Source organism: Dendropsophus ebraccatus, chromosome 3, assembly GCF_027789765.1.
Source record: "Dendropsophus ebraccatus isolate aDenEbr1 chromosome 3, aDenEbr1.pat, whole genome shotgun sequence".
NCBI classification, from domain to species: domain Eukaryota; kingdom Metazoa; phylum Chordata; class Amphibia; order Anura; family Hylidae; genus Dendropsophus; species Dendropsophus ebraccatus.
In genome coordinates this window covers 126,022,102-126,035,046 of record NC_091456.1, presented here as the reverse complement: position 1 = coordinate 126,035,046, position 12,945 = coordinate 126,022,102, and the positions used below count along the sequence as shown (strand labels likewise).

Below are 12,945 nucleotides of genomic sequence, written 5' to 3'. Positions count from 1 at the left end.
TGACATGTCTGATGACATGTTTGTAGACTTAATGTGTGTACAATAGAGGCCACTGCTAGTGTTAGGAACCATCGCTCTGAGGACACCTTAACGTGGTGAGAAGGTACCGGATATGCAGCGAGTTTGCAGCAAAATTTTTCATTCCACTGCGGATATATTAGCTGGCCCCTTTAACCCCCCCGTGCCCGCAGCCCCCGGCCCGGAGCATACATTACCTGCTTGTCGCCACGGCTGTGTGTGAGGCTCCCCACCAGCCAATCAGTGCACAGCAGCACTGATTGGCTGATGGGGACCGACGGGAACCTCACACAGCCACGTCACCAAGCAGGTAATGTATGCTTCGGGCCGGGGGCTGTGGGCTGCAGGGGGTTAAAGGGGCCGGATTACATATGTGGATGTGTAACTCCATAGACCTTACCACTACCAGGATCCGCATCGTATTTCGCTGCAAAATCGCAAAGTGAAATCCGCTGCAGATTCAATACGTGTGAAGTTACCCTTATATCGAGTGTATGCAGGTTGTTGTTGCACTTTCATTTCTCTGTCTATGTCTGATGTATGTATGTTATATTTTGTGATGGTACTCTTTAGTAATAAGACATGCTATGGCAGCCATATTGCATTTCAGTAGAAACAATGTAAAAAAGCCTGACTCTTCAAATGTCATCAACTCATTTGGAACTGAGAATATAACATAGGAAAGATTCTTCACCTTTACCTTGGGAGCATCGCAACACAACCTATAAATTTCCCTGTAATGGATGATGCCAATGGTGACATACAGAGATGAAATGATCAGAATCAGATGAATGCAAATCTCAGAACGACTATGAGGTACAAGGAACATTGTGATCCACTTTAATAATTAATCTGAAGGAGAAGTAACAGTACAGTGTGCTCATATAAGATAAAGGAGAATTCCACCTTCATCTATCTATTGGCACGTCACAAAATAACATTGGTCAAGGTCCTTGAACTGAAACATACATCAATTCTCAGATTAGGAATTCTGCTACGTTTGGTAAAGTACAATAGGAGCCTACAACTGGCATCAGACACAACGTCTCCTGAGAAACACCATTGTGAAGGCTAGACATAAGTAACAGGAATGTTAGTCCTAAAAAAAAAAAGGTACACAAAACTGCATACTGTAATCTACCTCCCTATTTATCTGTTCCCTGACTTGGCAGGTACTGTAAAAAAAGCAAAACTTGTCAGCACCTCTATACCTCTGTTCACACTGCATCAGGTTGCACGCTGTATGTGGCTTAAGTACAGACAAGAAAAAAAAAAAAACACAGAAAGTGCAACAGCAACCTACAGGTGCAGGGGCTCACCATATATACTCCCCCCTTCATACACACGATAAAAACCTGCTATGTAGATATTAAAAAATGAGGATCTTACCAATTTGATCAAACAGTGTGAACCACTAGCAATGGCCTCTCCTGGCACCTTCTGTTTTTCTGTCTGTACTTAAACCACATGCAACCTGCAGTGTGAACAGAGGTGTTACCAATTTTCGCTTTTTTCTGTTGTATGTGGGGGGTGTGGCTACCTTCTGTTGGCTTGCACTCCACACATGTCTTCTAAGTGCTATAAGTAGAGATTTGGCTCCTATCTGCCCAGTTTCAGGCCTATTGTAAGGCCAGGAAAGGCCATTGCTAGTGTGAGAATGGTAGAGTAGAACCAGGTCTCTGGGGACACCTTAACGTGGTACATGGTACACTCTGTTTCATTAAATAGTTTGCTAAGATTCTCATATTTTAATATATAAAGAGCAGGGTTTTATCGTGTGTACTTCGGGAGAAGTATATATACAGTAAGCACTTGCACCTGTAGTTTGCTGTTGCACTTTGCATAAGTTGCAACACTTTGTAAGACGAAGAGCGCTGTGTAATGTTATCCTATAGGTAGACTGTGGACATAAAAAGGATGCCCACGAGCAGCACATATCTGCCACCAGATCTTTCCTCCAAGGCTCCCATTTATGAACATAAATTTACATCTTATCCATATGTCTTAAGCTTTCATCATCAGCCACCTCATCTTAGCCATTTTTGTTTTCCTGACCACCTTCAGGCACAAGCAGGCCTGAGGGGGCCATATAGCACTGGATCTAGAGATCCTGTGGGGACCCGCCTATAAGATATTTATAGCATATACTGTGGGTATGCCATAACTGTCTAAATGGGAACACTGCTTTAATAAAGATAAAGCCAGAACTGTGACAAATAGAAATTTACCTGTGTTGGTGAAGTGATTTTCTGTCAAGTTCCCAAGCTAGTTCTGTAGAAAACTGTGGCTGCTCTAAGTGGGGCACTGGATCGGTAGAGAGCTGCTCACCATCAAACTTAGCTTCCACCACAAGCATATGCCGAGAGCGCTTTGGAAAATGACGCCCTGGAGAAGGGAAAGAGAAAATGGGAGATCAGTACAACACAAATGCAAGAAGGCTGTAGAAGAGGAAGCAAAGAAACTCTGTTAATAATAAGATATGTGTTAGGCACACAAATTGTGAAAAAAAAAAGGTCCCTGAGCCTCGATGTAGAAGACCGCTGATCTTGTTGACTGGTGTTCATATACACAGCTTGTAATCATGTGGGGAAGGGCTGGAGAAATAATGCTGGATATGGGCCCATTACCATATTCAGCTGATTACACTCTATTACACATTAAACTTGCTTTACTTTTCAACTGGTCATTGACTGATCACTGGCCCTATTACACAGGACATTATTAGCCTGTTCTTTCACTGGTTGTAACATTTAAACCTGCTATACTGGTTATATTATACTGCGGTATTGCAAACACGGCCATGATCTTTATTGTAGCTCACAGCAAACTGGGGACTAGCAGGGCATATGACATAAGGGAGTATTGGTGAAATGAATGTTGTACTGTTTTGCAGCTTTTACATTTACAGCATCACTCTAAAAAATCAGGTTTACGATTGTTCATGCTTAAAACGGAGCCCAAGGAAAACACCATGCACTTCATCTCCTATCAGATTTTCTTGGCACAAGTAGCCAATCATGGTGTTACCTTGAAAATGCCCACCTGACGTAGTGGCATGGAGCTTTCCAAGGGCTGTTTCATTCTAGAAATAAACAGGGACCAAAGTGGTTGAACAGGACAAAGGTGGCATTATGCTAGAATATGCCACCTAGCCACCCCAAAATGCTCTCTAATCTGTGACCATTTCAATAGCTCTCTTTAACTAATGCCCTCTATTTCATACATTTATAAGGAAACATTCATAATAAAGAAAAAAAAATTATGTAGGTATAAGAGTTTATTGCTCTAATGCTTTAATAGTCCCACCATGGGGAAATTCAGTGTGTTACAGCAGCCTAAATAATACAGACAGCTCCAAGGTAAAGGCATTACAGTGACAGTAGGTACAGGTAAAAAAGGTAAGATGAACAGAAGGGATATCACAATCTTGAGCTCAACAAAGACTTCAAAGCTATAATAAAACTTCATCCAAGCAGTTTTTCTTACAAGTAAACATTATAGAAATATAGTCTGAGAACCCTTCTCTCCCTAACCAAACAATTCTGTATTTTACTCGTAGGGTACAAACCCACTTGACGTATTTGCTGCGTGAATCAGTCTTAAAAATAAGCAGGCAAAACGCAGGTTGGCTTTATACAATTGTTCTGCGTTAAAATACGCAATTGCGTATTTTTGAAGCGTGAAGCTACATGCGTTTTTCGCACAGGTTGTTAACAACTGATGCTTTGCTAACAACAAGCTTCACGCTTCAAAAATACGCAATTGCGTATTTTAACGCAGAACAATTGTATAAAGCCAACCTGCGATTTGCCTGCTTATTTTTAAGACTGATTCACGCAGCAAATACGTCAAGTGGGTTTGTACCCGTAAAGAGTAACGGTCATGTTTTTTTTTATTGCAGAAATCAGTAGTATAAGCGATTTTAAGAAACTCTGTAATAGGTTTTATCAGCCAAAAAAGCCTCCTTCTGTACTCAAGAAGCAATTTCCCAGCCTCCCCCCCCCCCCCCGACTTCTTATCTGTGCATTATCAGGCAAACACGTCTTCATTACAGAGAAGCCAGTGAAGACGGGCTCTGCTCTCTCCATTGTAAGCCTATGAAGGGGGGAGGGGCCGAGGGAGATGAGGGAGCAGGAAGAGGTGACATGAAGGTCAGCTGTTTGTAGACTCTCTGGGCACCTAAAACGCTAAATTCAGGTGTCAGAAAAGTCAGTGCTTATCTATGAACTTACTGAGAGAAGATTGCAGGGTGTTGTGCTTTGCAGGACTGCTCCGTGCTCAGTCACTCCTAACAGCCCCTCCCCTCTCCATAGCCACATAATGGAGACAGAAATCCTGCTTCATTTGATGTGAGGGGGGAGGCTGGGAGATTGCTTTTTCAGTACAGAAGGAAACTCTTTAAGTACATAAAACCTATTACAGAGTTTCTTAAAATCGCTTGTACTGTTGATATTTAATGTTTTCAGAAAAATGACCCTGAAATGACAGTTACGCTTTAATCTCTTCCATCTGTACTTAGGTAAACTGACCAAGAAGAAAGAAAAAGACGCAAAAGGCTAGATGTTACATGGAATCCTTACAGCTCCTTCTTTCAGTACAACAGATGCTTCCTCCATATCCCCATAAGATGACTAAAGCTCAGATGACTAAATTATTGCCCAGGAAGAATAATCCTGTAGCGCTGAAACCCTAAACCTTCACAGCCCAAAGGGACTTCCCTCCAGCCCATATGGCCAGTGTTTTTATGGCAGTTTATACAGCAGTCACGTGTCTACTGGATTTCTTGTTTAGTTAAGCAATGATATGTTAATTTTTTTGTCTAACAATAAGCCAAAACATATTCAAAGAGGTTATCAAAGAAGATGTGATCTCTGTGGACTACAGCAATCCCACAGAGACAGTGCCCAGTCTCTGGAGTCACAAACACAGTGACCAGGAAACATCTGAACATACCCAGGCTTGACAAAGGCCTCATTCTCACTTTCAATGGGCACTGACACTTTTGGAAACTTACAGACATGTCAAATGTTTTGATCAGTCAGGATCCAGGTATTTAGACCTTCATCGATCATTAGATAGAGCTGGGAGAAGCACTCTGGTAAGCTCTTCACTTTCCAGCTCACTGTAGTAAAATGTCTTCAAAGAATTACAACACAGCATGTCACCTGCATCAAGGCAGCAAGCCAGGAAATGAAGTGCCTAGCTGACAGCATCTCCCAGCTCTATATAAAGTGACAGATACAGACTGACTGTCAGATACAATTCTATTTCTACACTGCTGACACTGTTAGGCCAAGGAGACGCATAGAACATTTTATATATCAATCTATTCTTACAGAACATAGAAAACTGACCACAAGCAGAGCAGAAGGTAAGTATACACTGCTGCTTGTCATCTGGAAACGGACATAATACATATATACATATCTGTACTGTAAGTTTCCATGGCCGCAGGAATGATACAATGATTGTTTGTTTGTGCTGAAAAGGAGCAGCGATCTCGCTGGTCAGCACTAGTTTGCGGCCGCCAGTGGCCAAGAAGAATGTTGGTGTGAAAGGACCTAAACAGTGTCAGCAGAATGTGAATTATATCTGACACTCACTTTTACAACAGATGGGGGACTGAACCCAATGCAGACCCTAACTGATCAGAAGTGATGAAGACGCTTATTTTTTAGTTTTACTGCTGAAAAAGAAAAAAAATACATACATCATGTGAACAGTGCAAAAACACACATCTGTTTCTACTTCTAAATGCTAAAAACTGCACCAATACAGATTCAGGGAAAATGCAAAACCAACATAAATAAAACCTTTTGAATGCATTGCCACCATTCTCTCATATAAACAAAAACTAATACAGATTCAAAATATGTAAGAGTTCACACTACGGAATTGGCACAGAGATTCCACTCAGAACCCCCGCCCATGGACTCCGTGCTAAATCCTGCCTGCTATCTCTGTCAATTCTTTTAGCGGAGAGGAGTAGAGAGCGGAGGCGTGCCAGGCTTCCCATTGAAAGACATAGCAGGTAAGATTTGGCGCAGAGCCCGTGGCGGGGGTTCGAGACAAATCTCTGCACTGATTTCGTAGTGTGAACGGGCCCTAAAGGAGCAAAATCAGGAGAGGTTGTTTTCAAAACGTACAACCACATGGACATTGAGGCAAAAATCTGTTTAGATTTGCATCAAAATCCAGCTTTTTTTTAACTGTATTAATAAGCCCTAGGTATCTGGTCACATTCACCATGGGGGAGATTTAGCAAAGGGAGTAAAATATCCACTGAGGTAAACTGGGCCATGTACACCGGTGGATATTTTACACCCTTTAATAAAACTGCCCCATGTGGTTGCTGCGATTATTCAGGGCCACCACTCTGAGAAGTAGCGGTTGTGTGGATTCTGCTGCATGTGAACATAACCAAAACCTTTCAGTTACACATCATACCTAAAGCCAGCACTGCACAGACTCTGCATTAGGTCAACTGGGCCACCAAGCCCTTGTGTGACATGTACAGAAATATGAGGCCCGGGGTCCCCATCACATACCAGTGTAGAGGGGCACCAGGCTGGAGGAGCACCCATCACATACCAGTGTAGAGGGGCACCAGGCTGGAGGAGCACCCATCACATACCAGTGTAGAGGGGCACCAGGCTGGAGGAGCACCCATCACATACATGTACAGAGGGGCACCAGGCTGGAGGAGCACCCATCACATACATGTACAGAGGGGCACCAGGCTGGAGGAGCACCCATCACATACATGTACAGAGGGGCACCAGGCTGGAGGAGCACCCATCACATACATGTACAGAGGGGCACCAGGCTGGAGGAGCACCCATCACATACATGTACAGAGGGGCACCAGGCTGGAGGAGCACCCATCACATACATGTACAGAGGGGCACCAGGCTGGAGGAGCACCCATCACATACATGTACAGAGGGGCACCAGGCTGGAGGAGCACCCATCACATACATGTACAGAGGGGCACCAGGCTGGAGGAGCACCCATCACATACATGTACAGAGGGGCACCAGGCTGGAGGAGCACCCATCACATACATGTACAGAGGGGCACCAGGCTGGAGGAGCACCCATCACATACATGTACAGAGGGGCACCAGGCTGGAGGAGCACCCATCACATACCAGTATAGAGGGGTACCAGGCTGGAGGAGAACCCATCACATACCAGTATAGAGAGGTACCAGGCTGGAGGAGCACCCATCACATACCAGTATAGAGGGGTACTAGGCTGGAGGAGCACCCATCACCAGTACAGAGGGGCACCAGGCTGGAGGAGCACCCATCACATACCAGTACAGAGGGGCACCAGGCTGGGGGAGCACCCATCACATACCAGTATAGAGGGGTACTAGGCTGGAGGAGCACCCATCACCAGTATAGAGGGGTACTAGGCTGGAGGAGCACCCATCACATACCAGTACAGAGGGGTACCAGGCTGGAGGAGCACCCATCACATACCAGTATAGAGGGGTACTAGGCTGGAGGAGCACCCATCACATACCAGTACAGAGGGTCACCAGGCTGGGGGTGCCAGGCATGTGTCTCTCCTATGGACAATACATGTGATGCAGCCAGAGGTGCCAGGCTCTGTTACAGCGGGTGCCGGACCTATCATTCACACACCACTTACACACAGGCTCGCTATAGTATATGGAGGCATCATGCACACAGAGACGTCACCATTTACCTTCTAGGATGGACACCACGATGAGCAGCTGGTCCGTCTTGTGGCCCATAGCTGTGCGGGTAACAGACAGGACACATTAGCACCGGCCGCCGTCCTCCTGCCACTTCCCGGTAATGATGAAGTGTCCCCCGCCGATACAGACCGCTTTGCCGCTTCTCCCAACATACAAACACAGCAAGTCCTGCCTCCTGACTACCAATTACTTCCGCCTGGCAACCGGGAACTCGCCAATCACAGAGCACGGCGGGTCAACGAGAGGGAAGAGCTGGCTGCCAACCGACCAGACGGGAAACGCACATGCGCATTAGGACTGTTTCCAGTCACGTGATTTATAAAACGAAGCCATGTTTGATGTGGGCAGTGGGACAAGTACGGCTTTGCTTCTCTCCCAAGGGGAGAAAATGTTTCATAAGTGTGCAGGATTTCCCTAATGCATGCTGAAGGACATCTATATGTAGCATGCTCCAGAAAGTAAATAGGCACAGCTGTCAAGCCATTGTGATGTTGGAGCCTTTGTACTAAGGCTAGGTTTACATACTGCAGGATTTACTAGGCTACTATGCAGGGCAAGCACATTGGGGATGTGTATTATCTGCAGGATTTCTCACACTTTCTCCATCTAGACCAGGGATAGGGAACCTTTGGCCCTTCAAAGCTTTGCTGTCCAGGCATGATGGGAAATGAGGGCCAAAGACTCCCCATCCCTAGAAGGGGCACCTTAGTTATCATGAAGTCTCCTGGCTTCATAACTGAGATACAAGTCTTCATGCTAGGTCTAGTGATCTGCATTGTCTCGATAGTGTCTACATGCAGACTTTTCATTAAAGCTGTAAATCATAAATTGGTTGTGAAGGACGCGAAATAACAAAAAAAATTGAAACCTTATGTTTTCAGCCATCTGTGTTGTGTTTCATAGTCCCTTTTTTACTGATTAGTGGAAACCCGACCACTGCCACCCCTACCCATCACAAGAATGAGGGTCACGTTTGGAGAAGTTGACCATATGAACTGCTGATCCATTCAAAGTCTGTGAAACTTAATTAGTGCCATAGAGGTTACATTGAGCATTAAGAGGTTATGTGCACACAAGGTTGTTTTGTGGGCGTAATTTTGGGCAGCTGTCATTTTGAGGTGAAAATATGGAATATTTTGAAAATCATTCAAATACTCCTGTACTTACTGAGCGGAAAGGTGTAAGATGTATTCCTTACTGCTCAGGTCACATCCACTGGGCTGGGTATACCAATTGACCTTGGGGTAGGTGGTGTTGCTTTATGCATTGCTGCTTACCCTATACGATTGCAGTGTGCACCTGGCCCAGCGAGTGTTTACTGCGCAGCGAGCCGTACAATGTATGTCTCTCCACTCAGTATGTAATTATAGATTATAGTATTACAGATTATAATATGAGTGGTCCAGCCGGACAGTCCATTTTATAATCTTCTTGGCAGCAGGCAGTTTTAAACCTACCACCTAGAAGTGAATGAATTGCGTCCCAACATGGAGCACCATGATGATGTCATAGTGCGTCCTGCCCAGCTCATCCTGCAGCCTCAGGAGCTGCATCGTGGGAGCCAGGATAGGTGAATTCAAGGAGGGGACAGGAGCCAATCATATGTTTTTTCTTATACTGACATGTTCCCCAGGCTATGGCTTTACAAATCCTACCCTGCCCTGACCAACGAAAAGTGCCCCCCTCCGTACTGTTTTTCCGATGTATTGTACCTGCTGCCCCCTGTACTTATGCCCCCCATGTATTGTGCTTGCTGCCCCATGTGCTGTTGTCCTCGTTGATAACGTTAACTTTTGTTTTGTCTGACTTTATGAAGTCAGACTCTCCCCAGGATTGGATGTTCCTAATAGTTAGCAGCCGCAGTTCTACGTACAAACCTAAAATCACAGAAACAGACCACTGGTGTATGTATCAGTAACATAAGTTTCGAAGGCTCCCCCTTTATTGATTTGTTTTAGTGTTTTAGACAAAATATGGTGCGTTATTACTACTCATGCGCAGTGTATTCAAGTATTACAAACTTAACATCATGTTCTAATTCAGAGAGCTGTATATATAGGTGTAGTCCCACAGGTCACGGTGGCAGCAGGTAAAATCACATCACTTAGCCTTATCACCGTGTATTGTGCCTGCTGTCCCCTGTATTTGTTGCCCCCCCATGTGTTGTGCCTGCTGCACCTCATGTTTTGTATCTGCTGCAGCTCTCTACTGTTGCCTTGTATGTATTGTGCCTGCTGAGCCCTAAATAATACCCCAACTCCATTGCTGTTTTGGGCCTGTTTAGGCCTCAGCATCATAAGACTAGAATATGGGTGCCCCCTCACATCTACAGCCCTCCTGGAAAAAAAAAGGGAGTGATTAACTGTGTGTAGGGGCACTATTGGAGGAATTAACTATGTGGGGGCACTATTGCGGGAATTAACTATTTATGGGGGCACTTTTGGGGGAATTAACTTTGTGGGGCACTAGTGGGAATTTGTAGGGAACTATTGATATGGTATGTGGGGGCAAGTACTGTTAATCCGTCACTGGCATCCACATCACTATCGTAGGTGCTGACCATGATGCTGGATGCTTCCCACCATAGAGGAGCCAGCATACTAGGCTGCAATCCAGCCATCCTTCTAAGATTATTCTTATTATATCATTTATTATCGTGTACAACACTGGGAGACACCCACGGTTCTGAAAAAGGAAGGAATGCCGCACACCGCGGACTATCATAAAAGGACTATCATAATTATGAACAAATGATGTGTAAATACACCAAAAGATGTACAATTATGGGACTTTTAACGATGATTTTATGATCAGCTCAAAAGATCAACAAAATAAAAATAATTTTTCACCATTTGATCGTTGCCTGCTTACCATAAAGTTTATCACTTAAATTCTACAGAGAATGATTTTTTGCATAAAAATCTTTTCTGTGTAATGGGGCCCTTAGGTTGCCTTTACACAGAAAGATTTATCTAACAGATTTTTGAAGGCAGGACTGGATTTAAAAAGAGGAGAAGTCTCAATCTTTCCTTTATGACCTGTTCTCTGTTTATAGTCTGTCCCTGGATTTGGCACCACTGGGACACCGCTGCAGACGGTAATTGGCTGAGCTGATACTGCAGAAGTCTCTGCTCAGACAATCAGAGGCTTCAGTGGGGGTCTCACCTCAGCCACTGACAGATCCGTTCATCTTTTTGTAAACAGATAGCTAAAGACGGATTTGCTAACGGATGTCAAGGGATGCAAACGGATAGCCAAAAATGTCATCCGTTTGTAATTCCGTTCGTGTCCGTTTTTCACAGTTTTTTTTTTCAGCTCCCCCCCCCCCCCCTTCCTTCCCAGAAGAACCTCCTGTCTTCTCTCCCTTTCTGCGCATGCTCCAACTAGAAAACGGAATGGGATGGGAACTTGAACAACAGACGCAAACGGATTAACCTTCCGTTTCGATCCGTCACCATTGACTATCATTATAAAAAAAAACGGATTGCATTGATCCGTTTAAGTTCCGTTTTTGAAAATGGGAAAAAAAACCTGCAAACAATTTTTTCGTCCATTCAGAAAAACGGAACTTGAACGGATTGCATGCTAACGGAGCACTATTTGGTCAAACGGAGCACAACAAAATTTCATTGAAACCTATGGGCATTATAACGGATCCGACAATTTCCGTTTCCCTTCCTCTAAAACGGGAAAGGATGATGGAATGGTGCCGGAAGGACGAACGCTAATGAGAACGCAGCCTAACAGCTGACAGCTATCTTATGTGCAAGGCCAACCTAGCACAAGCCTAAACAGTCAGCAGTTTTGTCTTACAGTTCATTTCAGTTTTCTGTTTCATGTCTCTAGCCTTGATTCATGTATTTGTCACTGGGAGAAATAAAACAACCCCCTATTAGCAAATACAGACAGCCTGGGAAAAAGAAAGAGCACTTTATGACATTCACCATAAACAGCAATATAGCAAAATTATTAGAGAACAATGCTGTGTGTTACCATCCTGTTTTTTACTCTATTGTAAGGTGGAATATTGTATGCCGTCTCCCTTGAAATTCCGCTGAGCTGTAGTATTCAAGCACCATCCTTACTTGCATGCAGTGGCCTCATTTACACAAATGAATAAAATATAAGTTTACTTTCTCACGGATGAAAATAGTCTTGTGCTAGCTGCGGAACATGGTGTATGATGTAGTGCTGTAGGTCAGAGAGAATGTGTTCTTTCTTGCAAATGAATACAATTTCTCTTATCTAAAGTGCTACATAAAATACAGTTATACACAGACTTTCATTAAAGGGACTTTACAATACTTTTTTCCTTATTGATGACCTATCTTCAGATTAGGATATCAATATGTGATTGGTGAGTGTCTGATACTCACTGCTCCAGTTGATCAGCTGCTTGCTTGAGCTGCCACACCCACATAAACAGAGTCCAGAGCCAGAAGCAGACAGTGTAGTGGTTATGCTGGCTTATTGCAGCGCAGTTCTCATTCACTTCAGTGCCATGCAGCAATGACACTACACAATGTACAGAGCTGTCTGCCTCTAGCTCTGTGCTCTGCGCTCATGTCGTGTGTCTCTGGCAATTAGCCGATTAGCAGTTACGCACAACCTATCAGATATTGAGGAGCCATCTTGAAGACGGTTAATCAATGCAAAAGTCCCAAAAAGCCCCGTAAAAAAACTGACAGCACTGTGGTAGGACATATTTAGGGGCGACATTTCAAACTTCTACTTCATACTGCATGCTAGCATGTTTAGTCAGGGTTCACACTACGTATATTTCAGTCAGTATTGTGGTCCTCATATTGCAACCAAAACCAGGAGTGGATTAAAGACACAGAAAGGCTCTGTCCATACAATGTTGAAATTGAGTGGATGGCCGCCATATAACAGTAAATAACTGCCATCATTTCCAGGGCCGGTTTTAGACTAGATGTGGCCCTGGGCAAAGTTAAAGGTGGGGCCCCAAATGCTGAAATATTTTAGCAACAATTTAAGGTCCCCATACATGTTACTCTTTTGTTGGTGGTACCTGTTGCTCCTGGTGGGTTCGGCCATCAGCGTAAGGTGTATGGGGCTCTCTGGACAGTCCTCTGACAGATGATATCAGTGGACATAGGGGGTCGAGCTTGATGGAAAATCAACGCCCAACCTCTTTGTTCTCAGAGAGATAAGCCGGCATCAGATCTGTATGGCTAT

At 44.3% G+C, this 12,945-nt stretch overlaps 1 protein-coding gene across 4 annotated transcripts in view; it reads right to left on the bottom strand.

The window, feature by feature from the left end:
- CEP120 (centrosomal protein 120) overlaps positions 1-12,945 on the bottom strand; it is a 91,396-nt gene that overhangs the window by 75,354 nt on the left and 3,097 nt on the right. For 2 of the 4 annotated variants that reach the window (XM_069962644.1, XM_069962648.1), the window contains exons 1-2: positions 7,734-8,036; positions 2,247-2,403 (exon numbers count right to left, since the gene is read on the bottom strand). In XM_069962644.1, the coding sequence (XP_069818745.1) occupies positions 2,247-2,403; positions 7,734-7,782 (206 nt within the window). In that variant the 5' untranslated portion in view covers positions 7,783-8,036. Of the gene's footprint in view, positions 1-2,246; positions 2,404-7,733; positions 8,037-12,945 lie in introns of those variants that run through there. The other 2 variants (XM_069962647.1, XM_069962646.1) reach the window with 2 other exon arrangements.